The sequence below is a fragment of the Seriola aureovittata genome, chromosome 4 (assembly GCF_021018895.1).
Source record: "Seriola aureovittata isolate HTS-2021-v1 ecotype China chromosome 4, ASM2101889v1, whole genome shotgun sequence".
NCBI classification, from domain to species: domain Eukaryota; kingdom Metazoa; phylum Chordata; class Actinopteri; order Carangiformes; family Carangidae; genus Seriola; species Seriola aureovittata.
The window spans coordinates 16,568,751-16,587,271 of NC_079367.1; the positions used below are offsets into that span (position 1 = coordinate 16,568,751).

General features: G+C 41.1%; 1 protein-coding gene across 2 annotated transcripts; it reads left to right on the plus strand.

The window, feature by feature from the left end:
• The first annotated feature begins 327 nt into the window (after positions 1-327).
• shox2 (short stature homeobox 2) lies at positions 328-8,628 on the plus strand. 2 transcript variants are annotated; one of them, XM_056373305.1, is made up of 5 exons: positions 328-1,159; positions 3,073-3,281; positions 5,671-5,728; positions 6,086-6,174; positions 6,974-8,628. In XM_056373305.1, exons 1-5 carry the CDS (start codon positions 901-903, stop codon positions 7,265-7,267), a joined length of 909 nt encoding a protein of 302 aa, XP_056229280.1. In that variant the 5' UTR covers positions 328-900; the 3' UTR covers positions 7,268-8,628. The 2 variants fall into 2 exon arrangements, with proteins under 2 accessions (XP_056229280.1, XP_056229281.1); XM_056373306.1 differs by having other exon boundaries at positions 7,010-8,628.
• The last annotated feature ends 9,893 nt before the right edge of the window (positions 8,629-18,521 follow it).

Consider the following 18,521-nt stretch of genomic DNA (forward strand, 5'->3'; position numbering starts at 1 on the left):
AACCGTGAATGCAACTGGGGTTAAAGCCAAATATGTTCACTTGAGCTTCCTCTAAAGCTCCCTATGTAAGTCGTTGTTGCTCCTCTCGGCATCCCAGCTGGTCCGCTTTTACCTCTTCTCTCCCCATGTCATCGCTGTCTTATTCCCCACCCCAGATCACAGAGATAGAGTGAGGAAGGACTCCTCATCCATGTGCTTCCCACTCTTGTCATTTTCCGATTTTTTAAGCCACACCCCTGCAGAGAGAGAGAGAGAGAGGGAGTGAGAGAGAGAGAGAGAGAGAGAGGGAGAGAGAGAGAGAGAGAGAGAGGGAGAGAGAGAGAGAGAGTCAGAGCGAGAGAGGGAAAGAGGGAGAGAGAGAGATCTATGACCATCTCCCGGGTGTTTAAAAAACTAACTCAGGACAATAGCAGCGAATGAGCGCTTAATTAAATTAATTAGTCCTTCTTGTCAATCTCGGATTAATGGCCAATAGCGACGGTGCTGCTTAATGTTTTTTTTTTTTTTTTTTACTCCTCTCTCGCTCCCATATCAGTGAAGGGGAAGGGGGGCTCATCCCGGCATCCTGAGGGGAGGTAATTTGCACGGATCAAGGGGGCAAGGCGCCGCAAAGTATAAATACTGTGACTTCAATAGAGGATCACCAGCAGGTTCCCAACTCCGCTAGCAAAGGAGGAGGAATTGGCTGAGAAGATATATCGTTATATATTTTTTACGTTCTTCCAGAGTTGGCAGCATCACCTCGTATCATTTTCAAGGGGTCGACTTTAAAACGAGCCACACCATTGATGTCTTAAGCTGTCGTGGAGCAAAGGGAGAGAGTGTGAGAGAGTGTGTGGTGTGTGGTGATTTTTTTTTTCTTTTTTTTTTTTTTTTTTTTTTTCAAGAGGAGAGAAAGCAATGATGGAAGAGCTCACCGCTTTCGTGTCTAAGTCTTTCGACCAGAAAGTGAAGGAGAAGAAGGAAGTGATAACCTACAGGGAGGTGTTGGAGACCGGGTCGACGCGAGCAGGGAGCAGGGAGTCTTTATCCGCGGAGCCTGGGAGCCGAGAAGAGGCAGCCGCAGTCACCCGAAACGTTGCGCTCTCGCCGGGCAGAGAAACGGACATGCTCGGGCCGGAAAGAATCAGGGACGCCGGGAGCCCCAAACTCATTGACGGTAGGACTGCATGGTGTACAGTCTTTATCAGCACGGATTTTAGAGGACTTAAGGACTAGTAGAGGAGGGATGAATTCGAGAGAGTAATCGAACATCGTATACTGATTTCATTGCCACGCTTTTATTTCCGAAACAGACTTAAAACATCTTTATTTGGAGTCACGATTGTGATCCAAACAGTAGCTGCGGATTTTAGTAGCACAGTAGAGTAATTGTCGGTGTAAGTTACAGGATGATCGCGCTCTGTAAGAGTGGGAAACTGCTGCTTTCTGCAACTATCATTTCGCCTGTTTTTGATCATGTTAGAATAGTTAGCCTTGTGCCCTCCTTACGTGCTGTTTACCAGACATTATTGCTCATAATATTCTCCATTTTAATCAGAAGCTTGCAGCTTAGTAACGACTTGCTGTGGTGCATTTTAAAAGTTTTAATTCAAAGATTTAGTGCATCAGAAAGGGCCTATAGCCCAGAACTACAGTATGATAAACAACAAGGCCTCCTGTGCCAAACTAAAATCCATTCTTCTACAGGATGATTGGCCTAAGACCAATGTCTTGTATTTTTTTTATATCACAAGTTTATAAAGTAACATAGGTGCACTGTGACACTTCGTTTCAAAAAACGCTGCAGTTGACTCGACATCATATTGATCAAACGCCTTATAGTTTATGTTTATCCATTATAGTTATTATATTCCTTATATGTGTTGCCAGTTGTCTCAGGGTTCTTAATATATATTTTATATATAATGGCAATGTTTCAACGAAAAGAAGGTGTATGGTTCACCTGACATACAGATCACTGCATGAAGAGGTGGAAATCAGGTCTTTTCATTTCACCCGGTGTGACACAGATGTCTATTTTCAGGTGTGAAGGCACATCAGGTGTGATAGTAGCTGGCTTGAATACAAACCTGATGATATCATATTACGAATATCAAATGGTAACAGTAGGTGGGAAAATTGTTAGTGCGTGGTTGCTCTCAATAATATTTGTTAATATAATATAACTTAAAGCAAAAATAAATTAAGAAAAAAATTAGAAAATAAAGAAAAAAAGAAAAAAAATCAAGGATTGAAGACAGCATAAAATCATAGCCTACTTTACACTTAAGATAACTGGTTTTGTGTTTAATGCTTTCAATAAACCAATTCCTACTCACTTTTACGCGCAGCAGCTGTCCTGTGCAGCATGTTCACTGTCTGTTATGAAACCTGGACAAAATGTGACAACGCACAGGACAAGATATCTCAGAGTTGGATGGCTTGTTAAAATGACATCTGTTAGTCATGGGCAGCGTGGTTAAAAGCGGAGCTGCGACAAGCATGTATCAGACATCCAACAGTGGGCACCGCGTTGCATATTTATAAGCAGTTAATAATTAAAGAGCTTTATGTAGCTCTACAAAACATCCGAGGTCTGATAGCTCTGTGATATTTGAGGGCTGGGAGGGCATGTCTCTTTCTCTCTATCTTTCTTCCTTTCTTTCTTTATTCTCTCCTTTTTCTGTCTCTCCTTAGCATCACTAAATGATTATGATCAAGGCTGTAACTCAGTATGTGTAGGTCCATAAAAAAAAATTCTCGCTCCTTTATGTTGGCTCCGACTATTTAATAGCTAGAGTCGCTGAGTAGCTAATGCATGTTTTTTTTTAGTTATTCTACCCTTTATTGAAGTACAGAGTTTTCACACCTAGGTTGGTTCATTTTTAAAAACAATCTTATGTTTTTAGCTGCAACAAACCGATGTATGTTTTGTGCTTTGTGTGAGAACCAGGTCTATTTTTCAGAATAAAAGCATATAAGAATATTTCATTAAAAGGCTATGTGACGATGAAGGCCAACGATGACCATAGGCTGGAGGTCAAAGTCCAGCTGCATAGTGTTGATGTCTCTCTCTCCCTTTCCTCACAGGCACCACGGACGTGAAGGAAAGGAAAGAGGACTCGAAGCCTATAGAGGACGAGACACAGACTAAAATCAAACAGAGGAGAAGTCGGACTAACTTCACGTTAGAGCAGCTCAACGAGCTGGAGCGGCTCTTCGACGAGACCCACTACCCGGACGCCTTCATGCGGGAGGAGCTTAGCCAGCGACTAGGACTGTCGGAGGCCCGAGTACAGGTAGGAAGCCTGTAAATAAAAAAATCTGGGGGAAAAAAAACCAAAAAAAAAACATATATATATATATATATATATATATATGATAATAATAGTAATAATAATAATAATAATAATAACAATAAATGAAGTATTGAAGATCTTTTTCAAAGACAGTGACCCTATTTTCAATCTAAGAGTACAAAATAAACCCCCCCACACCCTGAAACAGAATCCAAAATTAATTATCACTATTATCATCAACAACATTATCATCATCATCATGGCAGTGTGGGTAGATGTTTCCTGACCCAAATGCTTAAATAATAAATAAATATCATTATCAATAATAATAATAATAAAAGAGGAAGAACTTAATTACAAATGCTTCCAATGACTCCCATGTTTCTCCCATACTCCCATTTTTCCGGGAGAGCTTGGTGATAAAAATTTTATTTCATGGAGGTTTTTCATGTAGCCTAGAAGACAATCATGCACAGACACACACTTGCTAGACTAGAGTATAGGCCTGAATGTGTGAAACAGTTGAGGTGAACCTCATGGATGTTTTTAAGATTCAATAAGTTGTCACGAGGAATTTAAAGAAGGAGGAAACCAGACTATAGTTCGCCATCAAAATATTACTTTCATATTATTTTTTTCTCTCAGCATGTTTTAACTGTTTAATTCCTGTTAATGATCTCAATTAGGCCCTGTTTGTATCACGAGAGTCGTTGTAATCGTTATTGTACAAATGCACCGAAACAAATAAGCCTACAAATATTTGCCTTCAGTTTCTTGGTGTATGTTACTAAGGCCCTGTTTGTCAGAGCTGCTGTCGTTTTTCATGGGGACACACCATCTGCGCAGAAACCCAGTAAGGCTTCAGCCAGTCAGGGGAGGGGAGTGTTGGGGAGTGAGAGGGGATGGGGGTGGGGTGGGGGGGCTCAGACATGTCTTGTGTAAAAGGATCGGGGGGGGGGGGGCAAAGAACATATAGACATCTCCTCTCATCTGATATATCAAAAACCTTATAATATCTTATTCCAGACTCTTTTTTTTTTATCCCATATGCCCCGGCTCAGGGGAGGACTGAGCATTTGTCTCCATACTAAATATCGCGGTCATTCTGGAAAAAACAAGAAATCATAAAAACGGGCCCGAAAGATCCCCATCCCAAACTTACCCTCACCCCCCCACCCCCCACCCCCCAAACAAAAGTTAAAGCCAGCTTTTTTGCAGGGCTCTCCCGGCCTGAACTGGAATCTCACCAATAAGGCGTATTGTGTCCCGAACAAGGAGCACAGCTCGGGGATTTGCATAAATTATGTATTATTTTCTACCCAAATCAAGAACAGCGCTCCCTCCCTCTTTTCTCTCTATTACAATATCTTTTTTTTTCTTTTTTACCAGTTGCATGCAGAGACCACACATTTATTTTGAATCCTTTAAAAAAAAAAAAAAAAAAAAACTGCCTCAATCAATATCAGCAGAGCATTTGCTTTTATCATCGCAATAAATTATACCTGAAGCGTGCACAAAAGGACTTCCGATTGACATATACTGTGGTCAATAAATGAAGCCAGCTGACAGCCAAATCAATATGATATTTCAATCATGCTTTCAGTGCGTGTATATGGACCTAATGTAGGGGAGATTGTAGATTGACATGTTGTATTGTGGACTAATTTAGCCCGAGCTTTGTGTGGGAGATTCAAAGCAGATTATCATAGTAATAAATCGTTTAATCTGTGTTCCAAGGCTTTTCTCTGAAATTGCTTGTCGATTTCAACAGAAGGAAAAGAGAAGTGAGCTGTCTTTGAAGCGTTTTTTTTTTTTCTTTTTCTTTTTGTGCAAGTACGTGTTATGGCGGTGATTAGACAAAACTGCAAGGCATTTTAAGCGTTTCTCTGACATGGATTTTCTGCAGATAAGGGTAATTAATTTCAGCGGTCATTTAATGAGAGGGAGATGCTCTCAGATCGCCTTGCTCTGATGTCCAAAACCGTAGCATTGCTGCTATTCGATATCTGAGGGTCCATTCAACTCTTCGGGGACACGAATCTATAGAAAGATGAAACCAACGCTGACAAGGTTATTTATTATAGTCCTGCACATTTCCAACACGGCTGTTTCTTTTCTCCTAACGCGATTTTTAATTTTCGAAAAAATGTACTACTACTTTCCTTTTTTTTGCTCCACCGTTTCTCTGCTCTCTGCTCCAACCCCTCACTCTCCCTCGTTGTAGACTAAATGCAATAATTAAAATCTGGGGTTAAGCAGTGTCATTAATATTTCAGTGCTCCTCGGGGATATTGTTTTTCTGCGGTTGTTGTCACTTTGAGCGGAATTACACATGGCCTCACAAGCAGCTGCCAATCAGTAGGTCTCTAATTAATTTCTGTCCCTGCAGGTTTGGTTCCAGAATAGAAGAGCCAAATGCAGAAAGCAGGAGAACCAGCTACATAAAGGTATGCTTTTTTTTTAATCGTGCATGCTTTCCACAAAGACAAAACTATAGGCTTATTTCTGCTCTATTCTATTCTATTACAAGGCTAACTACATGCTCAAATGCGTGTAACATCCTTCATCTTTATCCACTGCTACTATTCGGGTGGTGGTTTCATTTCCAGTTAATTATGCCATCAAAAGCAGTGTGATTTCTTTAGTGTGCGTTTATCTTGGACGTTATTAAAGTTTACTCCGCCAGTCTGCTCACTGCTCGTTATTCAGTCCCACCGATTGCTCTTTGTGGTTTTGAATATTCTTCTCACAATGAGGCTATCATCTATGTGTGTGTGTGTGTGTGTGTGTGTGTGTTTTTGCAGGAGTCCTGATTGGAGCAGCGAATCAGTTTGAAGCTTGTCGTGTAGCGCCATATGTCAACGTGGGGGCTTTACGGATGCCATTCCAACAGGCAAGTTACTTTGAAGCGACTAGTCTTAAAAACCAGACCCATCCCCGGACTGCTGTCTTGGCACATGGCACTGCCCAAGTGCTATGCAAAGACTCCAGTTCCAATGAAGGGGGTAACTAGGCTCTTATTACCACACTGACAAAAACACTGTGCCAGATCCCTCTGTTGTTTTAAGGACCATTTGTAGGAGAGATAGTCTGCGGCCTAACCAAGGCCAGGATATCGTGAATGTTTTTTAATCAGTCTCCGCGAACGAAAATTAGGGTTTGGATTTGTTTTGTCCAATGCAGGTATACCCATGAGAGGCGTGACTTGTTTTTTATGTACTCAACTGTGCATCTGTAAGGTGGGGCACAGTATGGTGGTGAGATTTTGCACAGAATAGTGAAATTATGTGCATTATTTGTAGCCTATTACATTCCAGTGCTCAGTTTTAGCACCACTGGCCTGGCTGGGTTTATTATCTGGTAGGCAAAGGCCCAAGATTCCCAAAGGCAATGAAAGTTTGAATTGAGATTAGATTTCATGCTATTGATGTTTGTTCAAATAAAAGCTCAAATTTGACCTTTGATTCAGAAGCGCTGCAGTGGCCAACACAGTCCCAGTGATACTGCTCAATGACTGAATGATGGCCTCTTTAACTACTGGGTCATCATCTTACCTCGTAGCATAGCTACAGTTCACAGCTGAGACACATCTACAGCAGTCAACACTAGTTTAATGACCCTTCAGACAACCCACTGCCAAGTTAACGCATGTTCTCCCCCTTCTCTCCCCATCCGTGCGTCCCGTCCCGTAGGATAGTCATTGCAACGTGCCGCCCTTCTCCTTTCAGGTGCAGGCGCAACTGCAGCTGGACAGCGCCGTGGCCCACGCGCAGCACCACCTGCACTCTCACCTGGCAGCGCACGCGCCCTACATGATGTTCCCCGCGCCGCCATTCGGGTTGCCCCTGGCGACGCTCGCGGCCGAGTCTGCCTCCGCCGCCTCCGTTGTGGCCGCCGCCGCCGCCGCCAAAAACACCAGCAAGAACTCCAGCATCGCCGACCTGAGACTGAAGGCCAAAAAGCACACGGCCGCGCTGGGACTGTGACGCCAGGGAGACACGCGGACACGAGGCGCGCACACACTATCCGGCACGTCCTCGCGCCTGAGTGACACTGAACATAAACGCTTACAAAGTGAAAAAATCCAAGGACTAAGTGAGAAAAAAACTTATCCATGGACGATATTTATGTTTCCTTTTTCCAATGAAGGACGACGAGTATAACTATAAAAAATATAGGCTATTTATGAGATAAAGAAAAGACGGTGAAAAAGAGACATTGACGTCATAGCCTACACAGACGTGATTTTTTTGGACGTTAAAAAAAAAAGAAAAAAAGGACAGCCAGGCCACGCAGGGTCTTTCTCTGCAGCCACATAGCTGAGGAAGGCGACGGGACACCCTGAGGAAGAAGAGGAGGAGGAGGAGGAGGAGGATGCAGCTGGGACGGTTGATATTTTGCCAAACAAGGCGAACACACCATTCTGCAGTTGTTTTGTTCTGTTTTAATATTATATTATTATTGTTCTGATTTAATTTTGAACCTATATAGAGGCTGGCCTCGGTATATTTCAAAAACACTTTCTCTGTGAAAGGACAGAGCGGGAATTCTTTGACAAAATAGAGACAAAAAAGACAATATTCGAGGTGTTTCTCCCTCTTCTGTTTCTTGTCCAAATTCAAAATGCCTCAGCAGTGTTTGCATGAGTTTGTCTTCACGGATGACGTGATGTGAGCCATCTCTCCCCTCCTTCTTCTCTCTCTCATCTCTCCCCTCTGTCCCTCTTTCCTCCCCTCTCCGAGGAAGGGCAACTCTCACTTGAATGTTTGGCCTATATTTGACCTTGTTTGGACCTCCTCGGGTAAAGGTGAAAACTATTGCGACACACCACAAATGTGAGATTATAATATAAGTGTAGGCTACATGCTGAACTCGTTGTCAGGATCTACCAGATCTAGTGTCCATTATTTACAAGGTGGTGATTTGTCCCCTTTTAAAGGAGAGCGTTATGTCACGAATACCATCTACACCACAGTTAACAAGCGAACAAACGACAGTAACACGAGGACTGTATGCGAACCGGTACGGGCACGTGTAAAATATGTTTATACACAAGAAACATGCATTATTTTTATTATTTAGTGGCTTTATGAATGCCTTGTGGGGAAGTTGTTCATTTTGTATTTTACTTTATTTCCGTGTATTAAAAATCACGTGCTTTCTGTATGTAATTTTGATGTTTTTATAACAGTGAAAGTGAACTTGCCTGAGGCACGGGTTTCTAAAAAAAAAAAAAAAAAAAGATATTCATGAAATTGTTTTACTTTTTTCCATCACATGTGAAACGTGAATCCACCGAAACAAAATGTTTTTCGTTCCTATAATAAATTAACTAAAGTTTCTTTAATGAGTTGACATTATTTTTACTAAGCTATTTGAATTGGCATTTATTATTATTATTATTTGTGCGGATAAACATTTGAGGGCAATAGATTTTTAATAATTCATGCCTGTAGCTATAGGTCTTTTGATAACGTCACAGTTGTGACAGGCCCGTTTAGTCAGGAACATGGCTCTCTGTTGCTGCTCCAAAGCCAAACCAATGCATTATTCATAGTTTGGTTATGGAGCGTTTGGAGTGGAGGACTGGTAATTTCCAGTACATGCTAGAAAAACAGGCAGATAAAGGATAAAAAAAAGAGAGACAGAGGCCGTTCAGTGACTCAAAGATAAAGTTTTGCAACATTGAAGCATTTGAAATACACGCACACGTTTTTTTCTGACACGCTCATTCAGATTTGAAACGACTGTGTTGGACTGCTGATGGAGCCATGAGCAAACCCCAACGGCCTGATAATTATACAACAAAGATGCATTTTTGATGTAACGATATCCACTGATTGTTTGTCCGTATCAGCTTGCACATAACAGCCTAAATGTCTACATTATAAATAATACTTGGATTCAATTTAACAAATTGCAAAACACTGCGTTTTTAGTACCAGCATCATTAAATATATTGTCAGTAATTGTGATTAAAAAATAAGTGTTTAACATCTTGACATAAAGTAATATAGATTAATGCTACTGAGTGTAATTCCAGTTGTGAATACTCATTCCTCGTCTTGGCCCTCTGCCCATATCGGGATGCAAATGTTCTGTTTATGTTTTGTGGCCTAAAGTTTGGTATTATGCAGTGAAATATATAGGCAGCTCACAAAGTAGCCCTAAAACAAAGCCAGGGACTCTGTGTGAAAAAAATATTTATTAACGCCTGCCTCACTTGACTTACAAATTTGCCTGATTCATTTCCTGACATCTTAACCGCCTCTTATTGAACATTTAATAAACACCTGACACGGGAGCCTGTAATTATAGGAATCCAGATCGCATTACCCTTCCGATACTTCCACACAAAACACAATGTCTTTAGCTATTAATTAATACTGATCTCACTGAGTCTGCACTAGTTTGTGTATCTCGCCGTTTGGGGCAGGATTTAGACGCCAAAACTATTGAATTATTGATTGTGAGCCTAGCCAGTAATGGAGGAGACGGAACTGGGAAACTGCTGAGTCGGGAGCGCGCACTGCTGCCCTGCCATGGAACAGAAACACCGGGGTCGGCGGCGCGCATGTCCTGCGACTGTCGCCGTTAAGGAAGACTCTATAGTGTGTGTGTGTGTGTGTGTGTGTGACAGGTTGTGTTTTTACTAGTACTGACCACGAGGTGAGGCTGAGTTCATCAGAGTGCTTATGTCACTTTTATGTCACAATTATATTGTTCAGACACGATTTACTACATATTCAGTTATTTCCTGAAGACAAGTTGGGCCACAGGCACCTCATTTTGTCTCAAGGCATGACAAACCCTCCTTTGGAATAGAAAACAGTGATTTAATATATATATTAGTGATATGAGATTAAAAATGCTATAAACTACTCGTGTCAAAATACTCATTATTGAGTACACCACAAGGACATTCCTGTATAGTTTAATGGAAACTACAACAGTGAATTTGTGAAGGGATAATCAATTTCCAGTAATATTTAGAATCACCTGAAGGACTTGTCAGCCTGAATGAAGTCAGTGCATTCATACTCATCGTCCCTGCACCTCTTCACCATAACAGTCCACAGTCTTGGTTCCTGTGTGAGCTGCGAGTTTGCCGTTGTGGAGTGGTCCGGCAGTTATCAGCATGTCCTGAGGTGTAGTGCTGGAGTGGAGAGGGGCTCTGCTCTGAGGGGCCCAGGAGACAATGAGACGGGGACACACAAGTGTTCTCCTGATTAGACATGGAGACGACCAGCGCTCTCACCCTCCTCTCAACACACTCTCAAGACACACACACACACACACACACACACACACACACACACACACACACACACACACACACACACACACACACACACACACACACACACACACACACACCCACGCAGCCAGCTGGGAGCCAGCCACGCACACAGGCTCTCTCTTTCTCTGGCTTCTTCTCACTGTCTTTCCCCCTCGCTCCTTCCCTGCTTTCCTCTGGTCTTTCGCTGCCTCGTCAACTTGTGCACACTCTCACTTTTCTATCTCTCTTTTGCTATGGATTATTGTGCACCGAGTTGGAGGAGTCAAGAGTGGGTGCCAATAACAGTTGACTTCATCAAATTAATGAAAACAACACCGGACAATGTATAAATCCAAATGCATGTAAGCAAACACTCACACCTACGCACACACACCTACACACACACACACATACACACACACACACACATACACACCACACACACACACCACACACACACACACATACACACACACACACCACACACACACCACACACACACACACACACACACACACACACACACACACACACACACACACACACACACACACACACACACACACACGGATCATCAAAGCCTGGTGAGTCACAACAGCACTCCACACCATGGAATCCTTCATATCAACTGGTGCTGTCTTGTTGCTATATTTACCCCACTACAACCCCTGAGACAATACACTACTCTCTCATTTCCCGCACTTGGCCCTTTATCAAATTAGGGCACGTTAAACAATCACACAGAGCAGTTTTTACTGACAGCGGAGGCTTTTCTTTTTTTTTTTTTTTTTTTTTTTTTTTGTGTGTGCATGTGAATGGCTGTCGCTAAATGTGATTGTATATCCCGTTTGTAGCCATGCTTGTGCGGGTATGAATTTATGTGAGAAAGTATGTGAGAGAGCTCCCTTTCTCTTCTTCTCTCTCTAAGGGCTCGCCTTTGTTACATGTTAGGAGTGCTCAAAGAGCAGGACGCACACAGCACTGCACCAAAGACAACAACCATCAGGAGCAACGGCAGATAAAAGACCGACTTCAAAGACATCAAATGGAGCGAAAGTGAAAAAGAAACCTGCTGAAAACTCCCTCCAGTAGCACTCAGGCCAGCAATTAGGACGCCATATCGCTGCCTGTTATCACATGCGTGCACCGTACAGGCCTGGGTGGCTAAACTGCAGCACTTGGTGTGGGTTGCAGTCAGCAGAGAATTACATGCGTTCATAGAGCTCGACTGTAACACTGTATTTAATTTCACTGTAGGATGAAAAGTGGGTGTTCACGCAGATTTGACCCCTGCTATCACCAGGGAGGCTTAACCATGGTGATTACAGACACAGAAAAACAAAAGTCTATATCTCCAGCTCCCTTCTATTCAGCAGCTAAGTAGAACAAAACAAAACAGAGGTCAGAACAAAACAAGAAGTCTAATTGTTTCACTGTTTCCTGTTTAGGTGCCCCAGGGCAATCTACACATTTTTATGTACTGGCTGCATTTTATTTGTTATTAATTCGTTTCCAGTTGCAGCTGGTTTGCAGATTAGGGAGATAACATAATGTATAACTCCCTGCCTTGGGAAGAAGACATAACAAGGGTGTATGTGTTGAGACCTGTGGGCATTAGCAGCTAAGAGGGGATTTTATTGTTTCCATCAGAAAAAAAGGTGATATTTGGAATATTGTGGATGCACTGGGGAGTGAGTTTGTGTGCCTTTTTTGTGTGTGTTGGTTTATGTGTGCATTGTGATCTCAGAGAGAAAGAGTGTGAGAACAAAATGAAATGCTAAGCCAGAAAAAGTCAGAGAGAGGGAGAGCGATGAGGGGCACACAGTAAATGTTGTACATTTGGCACATGCCGCTCTGTATTTACAAGCTGGTAAGATCCAATCATCTGTGTGTGAGTATAATCGAGTACTTGCTTTTCAATCATCAGATGTTTGTACACAGAGTCTTAAATTCCAAAAAGCCTCTTGGAAACACAGGCCTAACTCATCTCATACTGATTGTATTCACGCTGTCTGAAGTTTACAAAATGTCATTTTAAAATGTCATGAAATTACAAAAAAGCCGACAAATCACCCAATATTTGTATCGGGATGCTCAAGTGTCTTTTTATTGTGGGTAAATCCGGGGAGGTCCAGGATCATTCATTCTGGGGTTAAATGCTTTTTCAACATTCTGTCTAAGGAACCATTTATGACCATTTATATATCTGTCAACCGCATTCAAATGCTCTCTGAACTTGTGACAGGCGTGTGTGGTCAAGGCAAAGTTTAGATGTGATGGAAATAGCCCCTGGTTTTCAGTACAAGCATCAATCACCTGTGTACTATAAATGTTATACTCAGAAAGCTGTTGTTTTCACATAGCCATAAATCTAACTATGTGCACTACAAAAATCAATACATCTTACTGATGTTAGAAAACATACAAATCTGTGATGGATATGCAAGCTGGAATGTACTTAGTTTTGTCATACAAACATATCATAACTTTATGAGGGACGCGTTGTGATTGCCTAAGGATGATTGCATAAGGAATCTGTAAGCATAAACAATATTATATTAGTTATGTATGAAATTTCCCTGAACAACTGGCACATGTGGCATCAGGCAAAGTTTATTATGGGGAGCATCCAAAGAAGTTGAAAACATAATGATGTAAAGTTGATGATTTACATTTAAATAGAAACTCAAGATTCTGACTCTTAAATTCATTTAATATTGAATTATTTGGTAGTACCCATCTGTTCAACTTAACTTGAAATATACAAGCATCATTCGATTCATTGAGATCAGGCAACTGGAATATGTATTTTCCTCAATCACATTGTTTATTCTGTTTGAAACATGAATAAAGAATAAGTAAGTAAGAAGAAAACAGCTGTAAAAAGAAAGAAAAAAATGCTGACCATGACCAGGTATTTGCAAAGTGTTTTCATCCTCCATCTCTCTCCCCTCGTTTCCTGTCAGATCTTTACCGTCACTCTTTAGTCAAAGCAACAACCCCCCATCCCACAACCCACAACTCCCACCCCTAAAAAAACAAGAAACAAAACAGGCAATTTGTGGAAGAAGAGGTACAATCTACCACCACTATTACTATGATTAATTCTATCAGTGGTGGAGGAAGTATTCAGATACTCCATTATCAGGATACTGTGTCACTTATGTAAAAGTATCTAAGTATTATTAGTAAAATGTCCTTTTTAAGTTTTAAAAATGAAGGTACCAATAATGCATGAAAATATCTTTTTTGGGTGTTATTCTACTACAAATCCAAATCATTGTATTATTATTATGACTGATCCTGTAAGGAGTATTTTAATGTAGTAGTTGGTCTTTGTTGAGCTAATCTGAACTATTTCTGTTTGTTAGATTTATCTGTAACAGTGTGTCATAGTTTATAAACTGGTCGCATCTTTTGTATGTAAAATTTTACTTGAGTTAATGTATTTACATTCCACACGTAACCTCTAGAGGATACTATGAATGTTTATAATTAAAATATTATACTACGTTAGCCACAACATCACTAGTTTGAGTCCAGCATTGTTGACATTAATCAAATGACCGTTTAAATTCCACATAAGAAACTAGTGCATTTTACAGTGTCACATGAGATGGTAGCCGTCATTATTACATAGGACTTCCTAAAGCTAAAGCATTATCCATGAAAACTAAAGTTTACCTGTCCTGAGTACCCTCCTGTATATTAATAAGTCTTTTGGGCAGTAGAATATGGGAGCAAGAGGTCAAGTGCTTTAGATGTAATAGAATTTTAAAGCAGGAGAGTGTCTGTCATCCAGGGCATCTTATTCAGATGTTTTCATTGATCCTGCCACTTGTGTCCCCTCATTGATACAGCCATATTGACAGCTGTATTGCTATGGTAATTTACTCCTTAGGTGAGTGCATGTAAGTCGCTGTCCCAGGGCTGGAAGATAAATACATACAAGCACCACGCGCAAACACACGCACACATGTACACATGTCATATTATAGGCTAATAAGCAGGAGCATGAAAGGTAATGTATAATGGTGCGGGTCCATGTCAAGTTCAACTGGGAGCAGTAGGTTGAGTGGGCTGTGTGAGTCACTGGTGGGAAGAATGCATCTTGTTTTAATGCAGGCTAATGAAAATTGATGTCACAAGCTGAGAGAAGGGCAGACAAAACGCGAAGAGCTGACTGCACTGCATTATGAGGCCAAGGAGGCATCGGAGGAGGCAGGACCCCATAGTGGTGCGACGTTCTATTGGATTACAGTGTTGGCTCAACAATCTGCCAACGTCTAATTAAATAGGCCTGCATTACCTTCCTGCACAGCGGGGGGTGTGAGAGACGGACACTATCTCATTCTGAAATGGGATGTAAAAATAGATCTCGCAAGTTAGCCCACACTCACGCTACCTCCTTCCTGAGATATAACTACTTCTCAGCGTGTGACCATCTCTTTCTCTCTATCTCTCTGTCTCTCTGACTTATGCACACTCTTGTTTTTCAGGCTCTTTATATCATTCCTCTTGATATAAACTAAATAAAGAAACTGACTGTTAGAATTTGTCAGTGCAATTTAAGACGTGTTTATTTAGTGGTTTCCTCAATGAATAGAACGCAGACTCTGGAAGAGCGGGGAGCCGTTGAGGGAATCTTTAAAAGTTTAACACCAAAAAAAAAAAAAAAGGACTGCAGTGTGTGAGAAGAAAAAAAAATCCTTCCCTTTTTGTTTTGCAATGGAAATAAATTCAAGGAAGTGACACATGTATTGAGAATGAATATCGCATGCGTCCTAAAATAGCTGACACTTGCTGTGGCAGATAACTGGCTGTGTTATGGAGAGGAAGGAAGCAAGCTGATTGAAAACAACTATATCTCTCAACTGGCAGTGATATTCAAAAACTAGATTTGACATTGTGACCTGAATCCTTTATGAAATTTTTCAGCTAACTGACTGAATGACATTGAATTTGGACTTCACTGGACTGAAGAGCGTGGAATGTGGGGAGAGGGATAGAAGGAAAGTCCTACAGAAGACAAAGTTAGGAGGACAAGGGGCAGCGATATGAGCACAACAGATAGGGAGAGGAGTATGTTGGAGAAGCTAGACGGAGGTGCCAAAGACATGAGTGTGCCAAAGAGGAAGCACTTTGTTGAACTAAAGCATGTTTGAGAGACTGCCTCTTATCTTAATGATGACAGGGACCCTTTTAAGGGGTCACATGTAACACACTGTGATCTGGAAGTGCTCTTGTAGGACCACCTAAGAGAAACTGGGAATAGGAGTTGGTAAGTCTAATCCATGCCAGCAAATCCTGTTTATTGTATAACACGCTGCACCAGAAATATAAAGTAGATTCAGACCTGCAAGGGTTCATGACAACAACCTCATGAATCAGGAAAAGTCTACTGCCTGGTTTTCTTTTCTAAAATTGTTTTCAATACTGTATCCACCATAGAAAAAAAAAATCTCCTTATAAATGTAGTCAATTAGTTTTTAATGTTTAACTGAGACCGTGAGACAGATGTTGACTTAAATCTAATGTAATTTTTCAGGCACTAGTTTGTGGTGTTGTTGCATTACATTGTTAGATGACACACGATGGCAGGTGGGAGGTGCTGGTTGGGGCAAAGCAGTGTTTTGAAGAAATAATTTGACAGTTTGGGAAATACTCTTATTTGCTTTCTGGTGGAGAGTTAGTCAGATGATAAGACAGATGCCACTGTCACGTGTGTGTGGTAAATATAAGGCTATTGCCAGAAACTGGTTAGCTTAGCTTGGTGCGAAGCCTGGAAACGGGGGAAATAGCTAACCGAGCTCTGTCTAAAGGTGATAAAATCAGTCTACCAGTACCTCTAAAGCTCATTAATTAACATGTTATATCTTGTTTGGTCAATCTGTACAAAAGAAGGAATAGTCCAGCATATAACCTCCCAAAAATGGCTAATAGTAATGTTTACTTTCCATCTTTTTGCATAGAGGTTTCTGGTTGGTGTATTTTATTACCTTTGGAAAGAGACGGGTTAGCCCTTTCCCCATTTCCAGCCTTTGTGCTAAGCTATGCTAACCAGGTGCTAGATTCATGTTTGGAGGAGAGACATGGTTGTTGCATCAATCTTCTCATCTTACTCTCAAGTAGAAGTTAAATGATAAACAATAAAGTGGTAATTTTCACTATAATATATTGTTTGCAGTTATAAAAAGAAAACAAAAACTAGAAATAAGGTTCATCATGGGGCATTTCAATAATATAGATCTAACAGATTTTTGCTACCACAGCCTAATTTTAGTTTTTAAGCTGGTGATCATTTCATGAGGACAGGACTCAGTTAGTGGTCTCTATTGGTTGAGACTATTGGTATCCTAGGACGGATACACAGCTGTCTCCCACCTCTTGAAGACATTAGTAATAAACATTATCATGTTATTGGTCCATATATGGTGGTAGGTTATATTGAAAAACATGAGAAATATGATATTCTGGACACATTATATACAATACAGAGCTGCACCACTGCTAATAAAAGCATTACTATAATCTTTTTTTGCAGTAACTTGGTTTGAGACTTGTTTAACGTTATATGTGCAAAATTGAAAATTCTAAATGACGATGAAGATTATATAGAGATTGTTTTTCTGTTGAGCCTTGCATGTACATAAAAACAAATGCATTCACAGAAGCTTTTCCCAGTAACATCCAGCATTTTTCACTCATATAAGGCTTTACAAGGTATAATTGTGAGCTTTGTGCTGCTGCTAACGTCAACACTTCTTCATATTAGTCACATTTGTTTAATTTATTTCCTAAAAGCCATTTTTCTTTCGTTCGTGGGTCGGTTAAATATAGCACTGCCTCTCTGAGAGTAAGTTTTAGAAGCTTGTGATGGAGCAAATGTAATGTATCTTTATAATAGTTCCTTTGGGTGATATTTACAATCCCAACACTCATATCACAGTGATTTTCCCTAAATACTATTATAATTTGGGGAAACAGCAACATGCTGGAGTAACTGAACTTCTCATAACTGCTCACTCAATTGGCTCTATGACCAAGATGTGAAATGAAAACCTGAGTTGAGAGCCTGCAGACCACAGAGAGACAGTGTAGTGTGGTCTGGAGGGGGTGTGTGGACACAGAAGAGAGCCGAGCACTGTAAAAACACATCCCTCCGGCACCATTATATAAGCATACATATGGGACAGTAAAAATGGAAGACGACACTTTAAATGACATTATTATAAAATGCAATACTCCTGGAATGATCCCTTATTAAATTAGGCCCTATGATCCAAGATGAATTTCCCGCTTCCCTAATCCATCAAGAGGGGAATATTAAAAGATAGGCCTCAACTGGCATTAGAGCCTCACTCCGTCTTGACTTTCATTATTCTGTATTAGGGTGCTGCTGGGGGAGAGCCTCTTAATGAGAATTACAATGATTCACTGGCCCCGGCCCCACTTCTGACAAGTCAAATATTAACTCCTCAGTCACAGCTGTCGGAATTAAAATACTTTGTAGCCGCGGACGTGCTAAATTAAATTGGCCTTTTATGTTCCTTACATGGCTGACCCCTGTGGGGCTCCACCACCTCAGTTGCCACTGAGACGGCTATAACAGAGCAAGAGCAAGAGACAGAGTATACACACAGTAGGGCATGCATGTATGCTGCACACACAGGCAGGCTCACACAAAAACAAACATGTCTGTCCCCTGTGTGTCATTCTGTCATCCTCTCTCGCTATCGCTCTGTTCTCCCTGTTTTCCTTCATTCTGTGTTTCTCACCAGAGGCTGTTTCCTTGGCAGACATCTTCTCTGTGCCGTTTGTTTGATAGCCAGTGTCAGCTACTGTCGACTACTGTCTGTGTTTCACTAAGGTCTCTCTCTATTAGCAGGGCCACAGACACACATAAAGGCTCCTCACCTGTTGCTTGCCCTTCATGTTTAACAGCCAAATAGATTAACATA